The 19,867-nt window shown below is 38.9% G+C and overlaps 1 protein-coding gene across 3 annotated transcripts in view; it reads left to right on the forward strand.

Annotated features, from left to right (window-relative positions):
* Positions 1–19,867, forward strand: part of LOC126354448 (uncharacterized) — a 184,170-nt gene that overhangs the window by 76,819 nt on the left and 87,484 nt on the right. For 2 of the 3 annotated variants that reach the window (XM_050004137.1, XM_050004138.1), the window contains exons 3-4: positions 1,066–1,160; positions 5,174–5,248. In XM_050004137.1, the coding sequence (XP_049860094.1) occupies positions 1,066–1,160; positions 5,174–5,248 (170 nt within the window). The remainder of the gene's footprint in view (positions 1–1,065; positions 1,161–5,173; positions 5,249–19,867) is intronic. The other variant, XM_050004139.1, reaches the window with a different exon arrangement.

The following is a 19,867-nucleotide window of genomic DNA, read 5'->3' on the forward strand; positions in this document are numbered from 1 at the left end:
TTAGCTGACTATATATCTTCTCATTGTAGGCTTCTCTTGCCAGAAGAACTGTGGCGTTACCCTTATCTGCAGGCAGTACGACGGTGATAGTATCTTCTATATATATAAATATATCGATATTTTGACAACAGCCCTAGTGCGTAGTAGCTTGACCTTGATCATGAGGGCATCATAACTAGCATGTGCTAGAGACATTTGTGCTGCTGTGGTACTGTTGCACTGTTCTTGACACTTGGCACTTGGCCAGCTGTCTTTTGCATTTACCTGTTCTATTAACATAAACAGGTAATGTTCTGGAGGGAATACTTTTACTGGATGCAGAAGTTGTTCACTGCTTTGAAACTCATTATATAACTTTTTTGATTACTACTACAATTCTGAACAAATAAACTTGTAAATTCTTTGACAGAAAAATAAGTTTGTGAGTGAGTGTGAATATCTCATAAGGAATCAGTATATGAAGTGTCTATTACAGAACAAAACAAAAACTAAAGAATAGCATGGCTGTACTGAGACACAGTGCAGCACTCTCAGCAGTTGAACACCACAATAGTTAACTTCCACACTTTACTTGCCATGCATGTGACATAGAACATCATCTTCCTGCATGTGCCATAAAACCACTGGTTGTGGTGACAGAAGATGTCACCAAGTAGTCACTAAATTTCTGTTTTATTTCAGAAAGTATTGATCTCAGTCACTATAATTGTTGTTTTGTTTGAGATTAGGGATTTATTTACATTTTACGTTAAAAACAACATAAACCTATAAAATAATAAAAAAATCTTGTTACTGCTTACCTGTAGTATAATTTTTTTCTACTGTAAACAATAGCTGTTTAAAACTATAACAAATAATGCAGTCAAATATTATTCCAAACCCCTCTTAAGATTGTATAAATAAATTGATTTAACTGAAGGGAATTCCAATCGTACCAAAGCTTTAACTTTTTTGAAGGGAGTACCAGCCATGCCAAAGATTTCATTTTTTATATTAGTCATGTATCTTACCTTTTTTTTATTTTTATATTTTCACCTGTTGAATCTGTTGAATTTTCTTTTCAAGGTATCTTTTTCCGTTGTGCATGGGAAAAAATGGGAAAAAATTTTGAAACAGTTAAGTCGGTCAGGCATTGGATCGAAGTACAGCTCAACAATGAGGTGAGTATTCTCTTCAAACATTTAGATTATTTTCTTGACAGCTAAAACTATGATACTGCATATGAATGGTATAAATATTCATGTAAAATATATTTTGTCAGTTCAGACTATAAAATTTAAATAGATTTTAGAAACTGTTCAGCAGAATGCCATACTACTACTTGATGTAAATTTGTTAGTTAAATATGTTGAAGGCCATCAGCATGAGGTATCTGAAGGACATACAATGAATGACTTGCTGGATGAAGCAGCAATTAGAACTTTATTGTTATACTGGTCAAAGAAAAACTAAATGTAGGTTACTTGTTGTACCAGCCATCAAGTGATGTGAACATCTCCCTCCCTTAATCTAACCCAGTACCTTTTGCATATGTTTTATAGAGTATACGATTGAGGGAAATAATATGTCAGTTACCATTAAAAAATGCCAAACTTTCAGATTACACAAACAAAACCACTGCTAACAATGAAGTTTACATAAAATAGAAGAATTTTTATGACTTCACACAATTCTGTACAATTTTTACTTGCTTTTAAGTAAAGCAGAAAGTGGAGAAATCAATAAACAGTTTTTTTCCAAAACTTATACAAAATTTACACTAAAGCATATCACATCACATTTTATTTTCAAGATGGCTTCAAATAACTGACAACAAACTGATAGGAAGATAATAAGTAGTAGCACAAAGAAAGTTGGCTTTAGCTATAAACAGTATTTCCTTATCTTTGGGAAGATCAAGAAGGTAAGCTTATCTGTGGAACAGGCATTTTAAAAGACACAACAATGATCCATATCTGATATGTGACATCTACCTAAAAGTCTTTTTAACCAGTAATCATGTTCTATGAAGAGCACAAACTTCCTTGTATATATGTTACACCAATGTAAGAGCATTAGATTAATGCATAATGCACTTAAAAATATACCACGCATCACATAACAATTTATGACAACTTGCTTTTCTCAAGGACTTGTATAGTTAGTGGGGACATATATTTTATTGAACATGGTCATAATATTTTGCCAGATTATGAAATTTCTCAGTTGTTTTACCAAAATAGCAAATTTTCTTAATGAGTGTATCACATGATGACCATTTAAATAAATGTGTGCTTGTTGTATTTACTTTGAAGGCATCTCTGATGAATTTGTTAATGGGCTGTTGACTGATTCACCTTTCATTTTTATTCACATTCCATTTATTTCTACATCTATTTTTAACTAACACACTTTTATAATTCTCCCTCCTCTCTCCTATCTTACAAAATATGAGGTATTACACATTCAACAATTCTTCAATGAAACAGAAAGCTCAACTGGTCACCATGTAGAGGAGAGAGAGAGAGAGAAAGAGAGAGAGAGAGAGAGAGAGAGAGAGAGAGAGAGAGAGAGACAGATAGATAGATAGACAGATAGATAGACAGATAGATAGATAGATAGATAGAGAGAGAGAGAGAGAGAGAGAGAGAGAGAGAGAGGGAGAGAGAGTGCTGTATGTGGATACCCTATTAAATAAATGCAAAATGAAGAAGTACTAAAAGGAATAGGTGAGGAAAGACGTGGTTTGGTGTCCTGGACAAGAAAAATAGATTAGTAAGACATCTGTTCCAGCTTTCAGGAAGAATGATCTAGGCACTGGAAGGAACAGTAGAGTGGGTACATGGCAATTGCAAACAAAGTCTAGAATATGTAAAATTTATTATATAGGTGTTGGGTGTAGTACAGAAATGAATAGATTGTACCATCAAACAACTCAAAACCTAAACACTTAAAATATAAAATAAAAACAGAAAAGGTCTGCATTCCAGTCAATTGCAAACATGAAACCTAGAAGCTGTGAAGATCAGGAGCAGGGCTTTGGCGACTGCTATCCATGCCCACACCATACTGCTTATTGCCTGTTGTAACAGTGTTGTGGATTGCACTGCAGTTAGATGGATGTTTTTTATTTTCCTACACTTTTGTATTTTATACTTTGTTGAAAGTTACATGATTCACATCACCTCAACCTCTCACACTTTGAAGCAGAGGAAATAAAATCGATCAGTCTCATGCATGTTACAAATGCAAATGAAGAGTTGTCTTATTCTCTAATTGGATGCTATTTTCTTTTTCAAGAGCTCAAGTTGTCAGCTACAAAACTCATTAGTGAGAAGATACTCTGTGATATCTGTATAAGAATCCCTACTGTGTTAGAAAAATACATATATAAGCTTCATTAATTAACATAATATATTCTTTGTTCTTGAAATGAGTTGCCTGTAAGGTGTTCTTACTTTATGTATTGGGAACACATAATCATGGATATGAAATAACCACACAGTTTACAAATATTTATAAGTTTTCAAATTTTCATTTATTTTTCATGCAGTTTCTTTCTCTACATTGCTACATCAACCAGACTTGGTGAAGAAATAGCTAAAGTAGAAAACTAAGCCCTAATGTCATTGAAGATTTGATCATCTTTTCACACTTGTCCATACATTTAATGCCACAGACATCACTTATCACAAATTTGCACTCATAAGAAATTGTGCATGAAGAGTAAGTTATCATCATCATCATCACCATCATCATCATCACCACTAAAAATCAAGGATTAAAGTACTGTTAGTTTGTTCCAGTCTATAAAGTGTTGGTCCAGTGCTCTCTTCTTCAGATGTCCAACATTTCTTTTGTCATATTCTGACTTGATGTCAGTCCTCATCTTTGGAAGACTGGCACTGTACTTTCCTATAACATGGTTCTTCCCTATGTGCTACAATTTAAGTAGATGAGAGATGCCATATTTTCAATCCACTGTCCCAGCGTCCACTCCTCAAAGATGCAATTCCACAGAACTCCTAGTTTTTGATGCTACAATGTGTCACACTGAAGGCTCATTTCAAGATGTCTGTAGGAACTCACGTACAGACAGATGTGATAACATACAACATAAGTCCATACATTAGAGGTCACTACTTTATTTACACATTGTATCTACACTATTGTGGACTGAGTATCCTGGTATAACACAGGTAGAGTTGAGACAAAAACAGGCAGAGAGTGTCTACTCAGTACTGCTTGATAGTCTGAGCTGTTGTATTGAGGATTCTTGCTGGTCAAATCTCCATGGAGCCCCCACTCCCCAACACTCCCACTCCCTAATATAACACAGGTTGAGTCTATACTAAACTGGCAGAGTGTATCTAATCAGTGGCACTCAAAACTCAGAGATGTTATTTTGGGGAGTCTCACTGGTCAAGTCCTCACAAGTCTATCAAAAAACTATGGCTGTGAAATGATGACACTTCTCATTGTCAGCATGCATCACATGTAGTGGTTGCTGTCACATGCGTAAGTCGTAACATCTGCAACTGTCAATTTCTGACATTCATTCCTCATTCCTTTCTCATGCCCTTTACCAAGCCAATGGTGGTCAATACTGGTATGGTACTTCTACAATTTTGTAGAGAACCAGCCACACTCATATACAGGTGGTGTTTCTGATGGGATCCCCACCCACCATACATTCATATAAAAATAGCAACAATGGTACACAGTTGTTTTCTGCACAAACACAATATAATCAACAATGTAATAAACTTGACAAGTCATTACTGCATCTTATCTTGCTCTTATTTTCCACCCAAGCCTATTTCCAACTTTTGTGTTACTATTTATGTACCTAAAACTAAATATTGTATTAATTGTGCTGATATCCATCTCTGACCTTCATTTCTAATAATGGAAATGTTTTACTCACATTTTTGGTACATTATGTATGTCATGGTCCAGTGTGACATGCAGTCATTCATTCTATTCTTCATAAATTGCACACAAGAAAATGTTATATGGTATAATAAATTATAGTTCTAATTATCTGCACTCAATTCTGCATAAAAAAAACAGCCCCTACATTCATTTTTCACAATTTTCTTATCTTCACAACATGTTAGTTTACATTATACTATTAAATGAGTAGGTAAATACAAAATATTGATTTAATGAAATTTCTGTATTTATTTTGCAGTGTTATACCTTGTTCAGTATTCTGTGATACAGTGGAACATCTATATAGTCAGAAACAACAGTTTGGTTCAGAGGAGTAAGTAAAAATGAATATTTAAAAATTATGTAATATTGTCAATATTATGAAAAGGATAGACTGCTAATCACTTTATAGAGAGGATATTGAGCTGTAGACAGACTCAAAGAAAAGACAGCTACACATTTGAGCTTTCAGCCAAAATGGTTTTTTTTTTCTAAAGTAGAGAATGCACACGTATTCACACAAATGCAACTTGCACACATATGACCACTATCTCTGGCCATTGAGGCAGACTCAGTGGCCTCAGCAGCCAGAGACAGTGGTCAGGTGCATGTGAGTTGTACTCGTGTGACTGCGTGTGTGTTTTCTACTTGAAAAGAAATCCTTTTGGCCAAAAACTCAAACGTAAAACAGTATTTTTGTTGTGTCTGTTGTAATCTACCCCCTCCTTCCCAGTTGCTACTATTGTTCACCAATTTGCAAAGATTTTTCTGAAGATTTGACAGGAGTAAGATTACAATAAACTTTTTAGTTTACTCATATTTTCTTGTAGAGTTGGCTCCAGTTGTTCTTGTCTAGGGGTCAGATTCTTGAAGCTGAAATTCTCACATGTTAGGTTCTCATGGATCAACTGATCTCAATAATTTTGAATAATGTCCTTGCAGAATTTCTGTTTTTATGTTAATTTATTTTGTCACATTTTAATATATCACACATTATTTTGAATTTTCACATTAACATAGCCAAAATTACATAGTTTGCCCAAAATACAGAACTATGTCTGATAACATTAGAGACATGCTTACTACTACTTCACTTCTGAAGGTTTTACATTTTTTCTTGAGAAATGAATTTCTGTTAAGTTCAATTATTATTTCATAAAGGAATCCAGAAATAAACATAATAAACAGTATTAAATTGTGTAACTAATAATAAAATTTTACATGTGCCAAACATTTTGAAATAATAATAAAAGAAAATTAAGTGTACATTCAGACCTAGTATATATTGATTATAACAACGAAAATAGAGTAACTCCTTTTCACAAATTTTAGCGTAACATATAATATATTGTGTATAAAATTATATGAAATTTTTCAGAAAAACAGCTGAGATAATATTGACATGTCCAAAATTCGAAAAATATTACTGGTATTGACTACTACTGTTGAGGAAAAGTAATGGTTGAGGAGGATGTGTCCCTTTCCACTGTCTGTAACTCAGCATCCCATTATATGGAGAGTAGTGATCTATCCTTTTCATAATATTGTCATTATTCCACTCTAGATTTTTCCATTATTTGATGTAAACTTGTCATCTTTTTGAAAAGAAATTAGTCTCAAACCATTACCATGAGGGTCTACCTCTGTGGAAGATCTGTTCTATGCACCCATCCAGCACATCCTATTACAGTTTGTGCATAGGCATGTGCTGTCATATCACAGGCTGAGTGACCAGTGAAAGTAGTCATATTCACAAGTCCTGGTGTATTTGTTGCACAGTCTTTTAAATGGGAATGACAACCAGTTGAGTGTCTACATGAATGAATGGACACTACCAAACTGGGTCAAAAGAAGACTTGAGCGCCCAGTGGCATAGCACAACATTCCTAACTTCCGTAGTTGCTTCACTGCCTATCTTTGAAACATTGCTTGGGACTGGCTTAAAAATTTCTGCACTTAATATCAGAGTGGATGCCAAATCAGTTTAAAATAACTCTTCAACTATTGTCAAACGAAATTGAGGGAAACTCAGTGGAGGCTCAGCACTTTACTTTCCTGTAGCACTCTTAAGTATATATTATAAACTGGTCAACATGCTTCTATATAATACATGTACAAACAATTGACATTGTCATTCCTCCTGATAAGTTTGTTTTAGAGCTACTTGCAGTTATTGTAGCTATAGCATCAAAAATTGAACCTTTATTCTGGAGAGACTTTGTTGAATTGACTGCCACATATGATGTGGTGTAACTAGATGACTAATACTGAAGTTATAGATAGCAAGTCCCTGTGTCTAGATGGACTTTTACCAAAGCTAACTAAAAACAAATACCTACTTGAAACGCAGCAAATTCATGAAAAATATGATGAAAAATAAATACATGAGAAAATATAAAAATGGTATAATTATTTATAGTCCCAGTTATCAACACTCATTTACACATAAAGAACAGTCCATACAAACAGCTCAGACAGTATTTGTATCTTCATTACATATTTTATGGAAAATTTAAGGTGGCCTAGCAATAATATAAAATAGGATACATTGACGCTCACCACATAGAGGAGACACTGAGCAGCAGACAGGAAAGTTTAAAGAAGATTGTTAGGTATAACAAGCTATTGGACAAAATCTTTCTTCAGATACACACACACACACACACACACACACACACACACACACACACACACACACACACACACTCTTTCACACCACATCACATGCTTGACCAATGTTGTCTCTGGGCACTAAGGCCCAATTGCGATGAGAATAAGGCATAAGGCAGTACAGAAGAGGCATGGTGCAGGAAGGGTGGAAGATTGGTAAGGTATGGGTGGGGAATATGCTGTAATGTTGCCTGTGAAAGTGTGCAGGAACAGGATGATGGTCTGATAGGTGGAGTATCAGGAGGCTATGCTGGGGAGGGGGTGGTGGTGGTGGTGGTGGTGGTGGTGGTGGTGGTGGTGGTGGGGTGGGATGGGGTGGGCGGGGGGTGATAGTAGGCATATGAGGCTGGAATGAGAGCTTGAAATGAGATGTAGACAGGTGAGGACAGGTACTAGCAAAGATTTAGGCCAGGAGGGTAATGGGAATGAAGGATATGTTGTAGGTAAAAATTTGCACCTGTGAATTTCAGAAAATTTAGTGTTGGTGAGAAGATTCCAGATGGCAAAAGCTATGAAATAGTTGTTTAAGTCAAGTACATCACGTTCAGCTGCATGCTAGGTAACTGGGTAGTCCAGCTGTCTCTTTGCCACAGTTTTCCAACGGCTACTCATCTGGGCAGACGGATTGTTAATGGTCATCCTCATGTAGAATATCACTGAGTGATTGCAGCTAAGTTGGTAGACCATATGGCCACTTTCACAGATGGCCCTGCCTTTGATGGTTTGAAATGATGTTCTGTTGTGCCATCAGAGCTCCGTCAATCACCACTCGTGATGATCTGAAGTTACATCTCATGGCTCCCCACAGCATGACACCAGGATCAACAGTGCTGTATCTCTGCAAGAGAATGGAAGCACTGGACCTCTAGGTCGCCACCATATTCACCAGTCATGGTCATCTGGGGTAGTGCAGAACGATGATTCATTCCTGAACACAATGTGATGCCACACATCACCAGTCCATGCATCCTGTTTGTATTGTGGGTTTAAGTGCAACCTACATATGAGACAGTAATTTCCTAGTCCAGCTGCTGCTAGTGTCTGTCCAGTGGTACTGGATGAAACATTATTTTGCAGGGAGTCCATTACTTGTTCCTGTAAAACAGGCACAGATGGGAAGGAGTTTAATGACCTTGGTGCACAATATGTCATGGAGTCCAATATTGGGTCAGTGTCACATCTGAATGACCGACTAACCTGAGTATAGCATGACTTGATCAACTGAACCAATGGAGACCCACAATGAGACCTATTTAGAACTTTTGTCATGTGCTGTAAACACTTCTTTACATGAGAACATGGCATCTCTGTGTCCTTCTTGGTGATCACTTATCATCTGTAGTCCTTACATATATTAACAGATCTAGTAATAAAACAAATCATGAACAATGTTAATGTGGCCATTCTACCTGTCACAGAGAATATCAGGCAGCCCTGGGAGGTACCTGACTAATACCATTTGACACAGCAAGGTTAATCTCCCATCAGTTTTATTTATTTAGGCCCCACAAATCCAATACAGTGAAACATTTGCATGGATGTAGAGTATGTCAGATAATTACAAACACATAAAAACCCTCTTGCAGGGCGAGATATTGGTGTAAGACAAAATACACATTAATAGGTATAGACAAAATTACACTTAAAAAATTAAAATAAAGGTAGATCTTAATAGCTGTGTAAAAGACATAGTTAACACAATTATAATACCCTTCAACCAAATAAAAGGTATTAACTGTTAGATGGTGTTTGAGCTGTTGTTTAAATTTGGAAAGCTCATGGACAAGTTATTTCAGTGATGGCAGGAGAGCATTGAACACGTTGTAGTTCATGTAATCGACTCCATTTTGTACAACACTAAGGTTTTTTAATTCCTGGTATTATATTTCAAACTTCTATCCATAACCAATTTTTTTCTAAATTATATTCTATTTTTAACACAGTTGCCTATCATTAATTACAAGATATGACTAACTGAAGTTATGGTATTGACATGTAGTAAAAAAACATTTTGAGCTAATCAGCAGAATCTCTTAATGTGCTATAACATTTAAGAAATGCCATGGTACTTTCTTAGGCTCTTCAAAAACTGGAAGATATTCACTTGAATATAGAGAGAAAAGCTATTATTTAAAGTTAACTGAGCTAGAGTGGAGCAAAACATTGTCACTAGGCTTCTGTTTATGCAGAGCTAAGAATATACACACGAGTTGCATCTCCTAGGGGCATGAGTGGTGAATGGAAGTCATTACTTGCTGTGGTAGATGACTTACTCTATTGTATATGGACTATAGAGAATGCCCCACTGCACAGATAGTGCCTGTGCATTTACAGAAGAGGATCGTAAAATTGTGAAAGATCAAATCACAGAAGCAATGGTGCTCATTGTAAAGTGCATTGTGTTAATAGTTAATGTGACACAATATATGACTGAAATTATGTAACTCTGATTATTAATTCTTTATGTTATTTGAGGAGGGAAATGAGCTCTTTTTCCAGATTATTTATCAAATCTTTAGGGAATAGGATGTGAGCATGACGGAGAAGATTTATTAGCTGGGACTGTATAGTAGGACCAACTTTACAGGACAAATTTGTTGGTGATACATAGTATCTAGAAGAAATTAGTCTATGACAACAAAAATAATCAATTTTTCACAAAATACTTTAATTGGGTAGATAAAAGAAATGTACTCACCAAGTGGCAGCAGAATGCACACATAAAAAAGGGTTGTAATTAGGCAAGCATTCGGAGACAGTGGCTTTTTCTTCAGACAGAAGGGTTGAATGGAAAGGAAGAGCAGTGAGGGAAAAAGACTGGAGAGATCTAGGAAAAGGGGTAGATTTTAAGAAGCTGACCCAGAACCGCAGGTCAAGGGAGAGTTGCCACACAGGATGAGAGGGAAAGACTGATTGTTTGAGGCTGGATCCGATGAGATTTGAAGACCTGAGAGCTCAAAAGTGGAAGAAAAGGTAATATGCAAGACAGAGAGTAGTGCTTAAACATCAAGCATGAGTTAATAACAGTGAAAAACTAACTACATTGTAAATAATAGAAGGTGGAGGCAGGCCGCAAAAAATAGACGGATAAAAAAATGAAAAATGTAGAAAACTAAAAGGGAGGAAAGAAAAGAGAAGTTACTGTGAAGAAATGCTATGAGGGAAGAAATTAATGTAAATTAAGGCCAGGTGGGTGGCGACAACCAAGGATGTGTTCCCACCTGCAGAATTCTGAGAAACTGGTATCTAGGCGAAGAATCCAAATGCTGCATGTGGTGAAACAGGCAATGAGGTCATGATTGTCATGTTGTAGAGCATGCTCTGCTACAGGATATTGCTTGCTGCAGGTATACGCCCACTGCCAATGCCCATTCATCCTAATCGATAACATAGTGGTAGTCATGCCAATGTAAAAGGCCAAACAATGTTTACATAACAGCCAGTATATGACGTGTTGTGTCATATGTGGCTCTCCCTCTGATAGTATATGGTTTTCCAGTTACAGAGCTGTTACAGGTGGTGGTAGGAGGGCGCACATGGCAAGTCTTGCAGCGGGGTGGCCACAGGGGCTGGAGCCATAGGGTAGGGAGTTGGGTGCAGAAGGAGCATAGGGTCTGACAAGAATATTGCAGAGATTGGGAGGGCAATGAGAAGCTATTCTAGGTGTGGTGGACAGGCCTCTCAAAGTAGCTAATTAATACATTTTATACCTGGATAATACCGAGTCACCAGTGGTAATGCTGAAGCTGCTTTGTGGAGGGATCAGCAGTACTAGGATTTGATATGACAGTCCAGGAAATCTGCTTTTGAACTATGCTGATGGGGTAATTATGTGCAGTGGAGACTGAGGTGAGAATGGTAGTGTATTGCTGTAAACAGTGTGCATCCAAACAAATATGTTCACTTTGAATGCCAAGGCTGAATGGGATGTAACATTTGACATAGGAAGGATGGCAACTGTCAAAATGTAAGTACTGTCGTTTGTTGGCAGTAATGTGAACGGAAGTGTGTAGCTAGCATTTGGTGAGGATGAGACCAACATCAAGGAAAGTGGCATGGGATTTGGAATAGGTCCATGTGGCATTTAATTTGGAGAAGGTATTCAGAGAGTCCAGGAATTTTAAAAGGTCAGTCTCACTGTGAGTTCATATGGTAAAAATGTCATCAATGTATATAAACCAAACCAGAGGCTGAAGACTTATGGATTCCAGGAAAGCCACCTCTAAGTGACCCATGAAAAGTTTGGGTAGGCAGGAGCCACCCTGGTTCCCGTGACCATACCTCTGATCTGTTTGTATGTCTGCCCCTTAAAGGTGAAATAGTTGTTGGTAAGTATAAAGTGGATTTGAGGTGAGGAGGAAAGATGTCATAGTTTTCGAATCAGGTGGGTGCTGATTAAGGAAATGTTCGGTAGCAGATACACCATGCATAAGGGGGATGTTGGTATAGAGGGAGGTGGCATCAGTGATGACAAGCAAGGTTTGTGTTGGGTGTGGGATGGGCATAGATTTCAAACGATCTAGGAAATGGTTGGTATATGTGATATAGTAGAGGAGTCTTGGTACTATGGTTTTCAGTTGCTAATCAAATAAGGCAAATATATGTTCCATGGGTGCTCTGAAGCCAGCAACTATAGGACGGCCAGGGTGACTGGGTTTGTGGATCTTCAGAAGAAGGTAAAATGTGGGGGGGGGGGGGGGGGGTGGTTTGGGTGGGGTGAGAAGTTCTGTGAATTGAGGTGTTAGTCTTTGTTAGGGGCCTGAGGTTTTTGGGAGGGACTGTAGGTCAGTTTGAATCACAGGGATGGGATCTTGATGGCAGACACTGTATGTAGAGCTGTCAGACAGCTGGCATAGATCTTCACTAACATACTCCTTCTGGTCAAGTACTACAGTGGTAGATCCTTGGTCTGCTGGGAGGATAATTATGGAGTCATGAGCTTTGAGGGAATGTAGAGCCTGGAGTTCTGCAGAGGACAGATTAGGGTCCTGTTGTAGAAACCTGAGGAAGGGTTGTGAGCAATTCTGGATGTGAAGAATTCCTGGAAGGCGTGAAGGGATGATTTTGATGTAGTGGTGGTGGACCAATTTGGGATCCTTGTCTAAAATGTTCAAGGTAGGGTTCAATGTCAGGTTTGCTGTAGGAAAGGCTTCGGGATTGGGTTGCAAAGAGATACTTACAATTGATATTACATGTGAAGGAAAGTAGATCATTCACCAAAGCTACATGATCAAATGCAGATTTAGGGCTGAAAGTGAGACACTTAGATAACACAGATAATTCACGAGGGGAAAGTGCTTTAGATGAGAGGTTAAGAAAACTGTACTGTTGTGATTGGTTCTTGTCATTATGGGTTATTGTTGGTCTGAGAGGTGGTGGTGAAGGCTATGGGATGTTATGGAGGTTGGCCAAGTTTGGTTTGTAGGAGAGCTGTGGTGGTTGATGATGTGGTTATTTAGGGAGCTGCAGAGGGACAGGAAGGGAAACACCACTGTTCAGGTAGAAAGAGATTTTCACTCTGCAGCGGAGTGTGCACGGATATGAAACTTTCTGGCAGATTAAAACAGTGTGCCAGACTGAGACATGAACATGGGCCCTTTGCCTTTCGTGGGCAAGTGCTCTATCACTTGCCCACGAAAGGCAAAGGTCCTGAGTTCAAGTCTCGGTCCAGCACACAGTTTTAATATTCCAGAATGTTTCACCACTGTTCAGGTAGTTTAAGAGAAGGTGGGATAGCTTTTTGAGGTGAAGTCTGGCATGTTTGCAGTTTGAATTTGGCTTGGTGGATGATACCATCCATGGAAACATGAGGAGCAGATAGCTGTAGGATTTTATAGAAGGAGAGAACTCTGGTGGAGTGGAAATTGGCTAATGACACATATAGGTTACAAATTACCTATGGCATCCTTCCTATTCATCTTAATGAACTTAATACTTACCAACAACTACTTCACCTTTGAGAGGAAGACCTACAAACAGATCATAGGTACAGCCATGGGAACCAGGATGGCTGTTCCCTATGCCAACCCTTCCATGTGTCTCTTGGAAGGGTCTTTCCTGAGATTCATAAGTCTTAAGCCCCTGGTTTGTTTCATATACATTGATGATGTCTTTACGATTTGGACTCACAGTAAGAATGACTTGTTAAAATTCCTGAAATCTCTGAATATCTTCTCCCAATTAAATGTCACATGGTCCTATGCTGGATCACATGCCACTTTCCGTGATGTTGATCTCATCCTCACCAAAGGCCAGCTACACAATTCCATCCCCATTAAACCTACCAACAAACAACAGTACTTACATTTTGACAATTGCCATCCTCTCCATTTCAAACATACTCTCCTGTACAGCCTTGGCATTTGAGGCAGACTCTACAGCAATACATCACCATCCTCACCTCAGCCTTCACTATGCTTAATTACCCCATCATCATATCAGATCCTGGTATTTCTGATCCCTCCAAAAAACAGGTTAACAGTCACCACTGGCAACTCTGTATTACCCTGGTCTGAAATGTATTAATCATCTACTTTGTTAGGGCCACGGCTTCCTAAATTCGTGCCCTGAAACGAGATTCATTCTGTCTGAAACCTGGTCCTTCATGCCTATATAGCTTTTCATTGCCCTCCCAATCTCTGCAATATTCTTATCAGACCCTATGCTCCTTCTGCACCCATCTTCCTACCCTATGGCTCCTTCCCCTGTGACCATCCCTGATGCAGACTTGCCCTACGCACCCTCCTATCATGACCTGTAGCATCTAGCAGCCCTGTAACTGGCTAACATATACTATCAAAGGGAGAGCCACATATGAAACAACACGTCATATACTGACCGTTATGTAAATACTGTTTGGCGTTTTACATTGGCATGACTAGCACTAAATTATCAATTAGTATGGATGGTCGAAGACAGAGGGTGTGTATATTGGCAACATGCAATATCCTGTTCCAGAGCATGACAATAATGACCTCAGTGCCTGTTTCACCACATGCAGCATCTGTCTTCTTCCCCCCCCCCCCCCCCCCCCCCCCCCCGCCCACCTTCCCCCACCACTCCAACCTGATGACAGTTTCTCATAACTCTGCAGGTGGGAACTACTGCTGCAACCTATCCTTCATTCTCACCACCAATCTGACCTTAATTTACATTAATTTCTATTGACTCAGCATTTCTTCACAGTAACTAGTCTTTTCTGCACTCCGTTTTAGATTTCTGCATCTTTCATTGTCTTATCCGTCTGTTTTTTGCCGACCCCTTCCCCCTTCTGTTACGTACAATGCAGTTAGCTTTTCACTCTTATTAATTCATGCGTGATGTTTAAGCAGTAATCTCTGTCTTGCAAATTACCAAGTCTTCCACCATTAAGCTCTCAGTTTTTCACATGTCATTGGATGCAGTCCCCAACAATCAGTCTTTCTTTCTTATTCTGTGCAGTAAGTCTCCTCTGACCTGTGGTTGTGGATGAGCTCACTCTTTTCCTAGACCTCTCCAGTCCTTTTCCTTCACCCCTCTTCCTTTCTGTTCAGCCCTTCTGCCTGAAGAGGGAGCCACTGGCTCTGAAAGCTTGACTAATAATAACCCTTTTTTACCTGTGCGTTCTGTCGCCATTTGGTAAAAAGAAAGAAAAAGAAAAAAAAAGGGAAGTATGTAACTGGTAGGTTCAATGTCACTCTGTAAAATGTTGGTACACAACTTATGTTGACCGTTATGGCCAGGATTGACTGAAGGCAAGAAAAAGAGACTAAAAGGAGGTAATAAGAAGAAATTTGGAGAAAAATAATAAGAAATATTTAAGAATTATGCTTTGCCGGTGGCTACAACAGTAAATGGTTACAGAAAAACAAGGCTCATAGTAGAGCACACGTTGTTCAATATTTTTGAAGAAACCGTTAAATAAGAAAGAATGAGATATCTTGTGGGGTTTTGTAAGAAAAGGAATAAACCTGACAGAAGCAAGCAGTATGTAATGCAGTTGACTACACTAACTGGGCTACAATATTGTGTGTGTGTGTGTGTGTGTGTGTGTGTGTGTGTGTGTGTGTGTGTGTGTGTGTGTGTGTGTGTGTGTATGAGAGAGAGAGAGAGAGAGAGAGAGAGAGAGAGAGAGAGAGAGAGAGAGAGAGAGAGAGAATATGAATGTAAGGCACACATGTAAGTTTTGCGTTACAAATTAGAAGCAAAAGCAAATAGAACATAGTGTGGTTGACCACAATAGCTGGGTCCATAGATACAATATTGCAAGTGTGTGTGAAAGTACAAATATGAGGCACACATGTAAGTTTCATGACTATGGGATACTGGCAGGCGATACTTGATGAAACTTCTAGGAAATTTACAGCTTTTTTGTATGAAGGTAAGTCTTACCAGTTTAAGGTTTTGCTGTTTGGTCTGAACACTTCAGCATCAGTATTGCTTATCTAAGTAACATTTCAGCAGGGAAGAATTAAAATTTTTATTTTATGGTAGAGATAAATGGAAAAATAGGTGATTGATCCAGAGTGGATTTGTGCAAGCAAAGATTGTCTGGCACCTAAGAATACTTAGCAATTAAGTCATTTCTTGGATTAGCAGGGTTTGATGATCCATGTTTGTTAAAACTTAATAAGCAAAGATCGAAATGGGTTTGGGGAGATAAGGAATCGGAAGTTTTTAACAACATTAAACTAGCACCTACTGTATTTTGAAAAATCCATTAAATTAGCACCTACTGTATTTTGAAAAATCCATGTATGCATAAACCATTTAAATTTAGTACTGACACTTTGGAATATGGATTGGCTTGTGAGCCGTTTGAAGGTGAATGGATAACATAATATACTAGCATTTGCCAGTAGAACTTTGACAAAACATGAATTTAATTATACGGCTACAGAAAAAGAGTTATTAGCTATAGTCTGGAGCATACAAAAGCCTTAGTCTGGAGCTTATAAAAATTTCAGACTTTGATATTGGGATCCAATATGGCAGTGTACACTGATCATCAAGCTCTAGCATTTCTCATGGAATGTTGGTTATTGCATAGGAGAGTGATATGATGGATGTAATTGATTTCATAACCATTCTGCAGCAGAGGTTCTTGGTCAACTTTCATCAGAGAGTGGTGGAGCAACACACATATTTGTGCTAGTGGAGTGCTGGTGCAACTATGTTAAGCTCTACCATATCAAAAAGTAAGTACTGAAACAGTGTATCGCTGTTTGAGAAAGTATTTCAGAGATGTTGGAAAACCACTCAGATTACATGTCAATAATAGTCTACAATTTAATAGTCATACATTTACAGAATTTTTAGCATGGAAACAAGTAAAATATATAGTGATTTCTAAATATCACCCACAAAGTAGACCCTGTGAATGAGTAGTGAGTGAAATTTCATGTCTTTGTAGGGCGTATAGTTCCACAAACCATACATCATGGGTATAATTAATTTCTGAATTTCAGATACTGATAAATGAATGATTGCACATGCCAATGGAATTATCAAATGTTGAGGTAATAAATAAAACTTTCATAGGAGAACTGCTGTTAAATGTGTTTAGTTTTCCCAAAGGGGAAGAATTAACTATAGATGAAGTACAAAGGTGAGCAGAGAATAACCTACTATATAATGCTCAACAACATCTGTGGTGACAGAACAATATTACCCATGTACTAGAATTAGAAACTGATGATTTAGTTTTAACATGTGATCATCATTTATGTTCTTAACATTAAAAAAGAGACAAATAAATTTTTCCTAAATATGTGGGACCCCATCAAGTAAATGGTATACCACAGCCTAAAGTCCTTGTTCTTAGTAGAGCTGGAAAGTGGTAAATAGAAGGAATTATATAATATAGGAATGGTGAAACAATTTCAGCCCAGAGTATAACTAGCTGACATCAATGTAAATAATTTTAAGTGTTATTTGTTTAGAGTAAGTATATATAAATCAATCAAGATAAAAGTTTTATTGATTATTCACAAAGAAAAACAAATGACATGGTACTGAACACTCGAAGATTAATGAGTATATACTTACATACTCATACAGGGTGTGATTCAAAAGTTTGAAGACTTAACTCAGAACTAGAAATTTACTGGACATTTAAGTACAGTAGATTTAAATTCTTCTAAATATGATCATTCAGCATCCACACAGTGATGCCAGTGCGTCATCCACCGTTCATAGCCCTTCTGGATGACCTCAGGCGTCATGTTGTCAAGGGCTTTCATCGAAGCCTGCTGGATGGCGTCGCTGGAGTCGAATCGCTTCACTTTTGTGGCCTGTCTTGATTTGGGGGTAAGTGTAAAAAAGTCGCTTGGAGCCATGTCAGGGCTGTAGAGTGGCTGTGGCAGTGTTGTCACATTGAACTTGACCAAAACTTCAGTGACGGCATGCGACGTGTGAGCAGGCGCGTTGTCGTGGGGGAGACTCCAATTGCCCTTGATTGCCAGTTGGATGCGGCAAACTCGATCCCTCAAACGGCTGAGCAGTCCAGCATGAAAGTCACCTGTGACAGTCTGTCCATGAGCAACAAACTCCTTTCCTTTACCATTATATATATATATATATATATATATATATATATATATATATATATATATATATATATATATATGACGATGTAAATAAAACAGAAAGAAACTTCCACATGGGAAAAATATATTAAAAATAAAGATTCCAAGACTTACCAAGCGGGAAAGCGCCGGCAGACAGGCACATGAACAAAACACACAAACACACACACAGAATTACAAGCTTTCGCAACTGGCAGTTGCTTCGTCAGGAAGGAAGGAAGGAGAGGGAAAAATGAAAGGGTGTGGGTTTTAAGGGAGAGGGTAAGGAGTCATTCCAATCCCGGGAGCGGAAAGACTTCCCTTAGGGGAAAAAAAGGACAGGTGTACACTCGCGCACACACACACACAAACATATCCATCCGCACATACACAGACACAAGCAGACATATTTAAAGGCAAAGAGTTAAGGGCAGAGATGTCAGTCGAGGCGGAAGTACAGAGGCAAAGAAGTTGTTGAAAGACAGGTGATGTATGAGCGGCGGCAACTTGAAATTAGCGGAGGTTGAGGCCTGGCGGATATCGAGAAGAGAGGATATACTGAAGGGCGAGTTCCCATCTCCGGAGTTCGGATAGGTTGGTGTTGGTGGGAAGTATCCAGATAACTCGGACGGTGTAACACTGTGCCAAGATGTGCTGGCCGTGCATCAAGGCATGTTTAGCCACAGGGTGATCCTCATTACCAACAAACACTATCTGCCTGTGTCCATTCATGCGAATGGACAGTTTGTTGCTGGTCATTCCCACATAGAAAGCATCACAGTGTAGGCAGGTCAGTTGGTAAATCACGTGGGTGCTTTCACATGTGGCTCTCCCTTTGATTGTGTACACCTTCCGGGTTACAGGACTGGAGTAGGTGGTGGTGGGAGGGTGCATAGGACAGGTTTTACACCGGGGGCGGTTGCAAGGGTAGGAGCCAGAGGGTAGGGGAGGTGGTTTGGGGATTTCATGGGATGAACCAAGAGGTTACGAAGGTTAGGTGGACGGCGGAAAGACACTCTTGGTGGAGTGGGGAGGATTTCATGAAGGATGGATCTCATTTCGGGGCAGGATTTTAGGAAGTCGTATCCCTGCTGGAGAGCCACATTCAAGGTCTGATCCAGTCCTGGGAAGTATTCTGTTACAAGTGGGGCACTTTTGGGGTTCTTCTGTGAGAGGTTCTGGGTTTGAGGGGATGAGGAAGTGGCTCTGGTTATCTGCTTCTGTACCAGGTTGGGAGGGTAGTTGCGGGATGCGAAAGCTGTTTTCAGGTTGTTGGTGTAATGGGTCGCTTAGAGGAAGCCTTCTTGGTTACCCAAGCCTGCCAACCCAAAGTTTGGTACAGATTTATTGATGACATCTTCATGATCTGGACTCACAGTGAAGAACAACTCCAGAATTTCCTCTCCAACCTCAACTCCTTTGGTTCCATCAGATTCACCTGGTCCTACTCCAAATCCCATGCCACTTTCCTAGATGTTGACCTCCATCTGTCCAATGGCCAGCTGCACACATCCGTCCACATCAAACCCACCAACAAGCAACAGTACCTCCATTATGACAGCTGCCACCCATTCCATATCAAACGGTCCCTTCCCTACAGCCTAGGCCTTCGTGGCAAACGAATCTGCTCCAGTCCTGAATCCCTCGACCATTACACCAACAACCTGAAAACAGCTTTCGCATCCCGCAACTACCCTCCCAACCTGGTACAGAAGCAGATAACCAGAGCCACTTCCTCA

This window comes from Schistocerca gregaria, chromosome 3 (assembly GCF_023897955.1).
Source record: "Schistocerca gregaria isolate iqSchGreg1 chromosome 3, iqSchGreg1.2, whole genome shotgun sequence".
Taxonomy (NCBI): domain Eukaryota; kingdom Metazoa; phylum Arthropoda; class Insecta; order Orthoptera; family Acrididae; genus Schistocerca; species Schistocerca gregaria.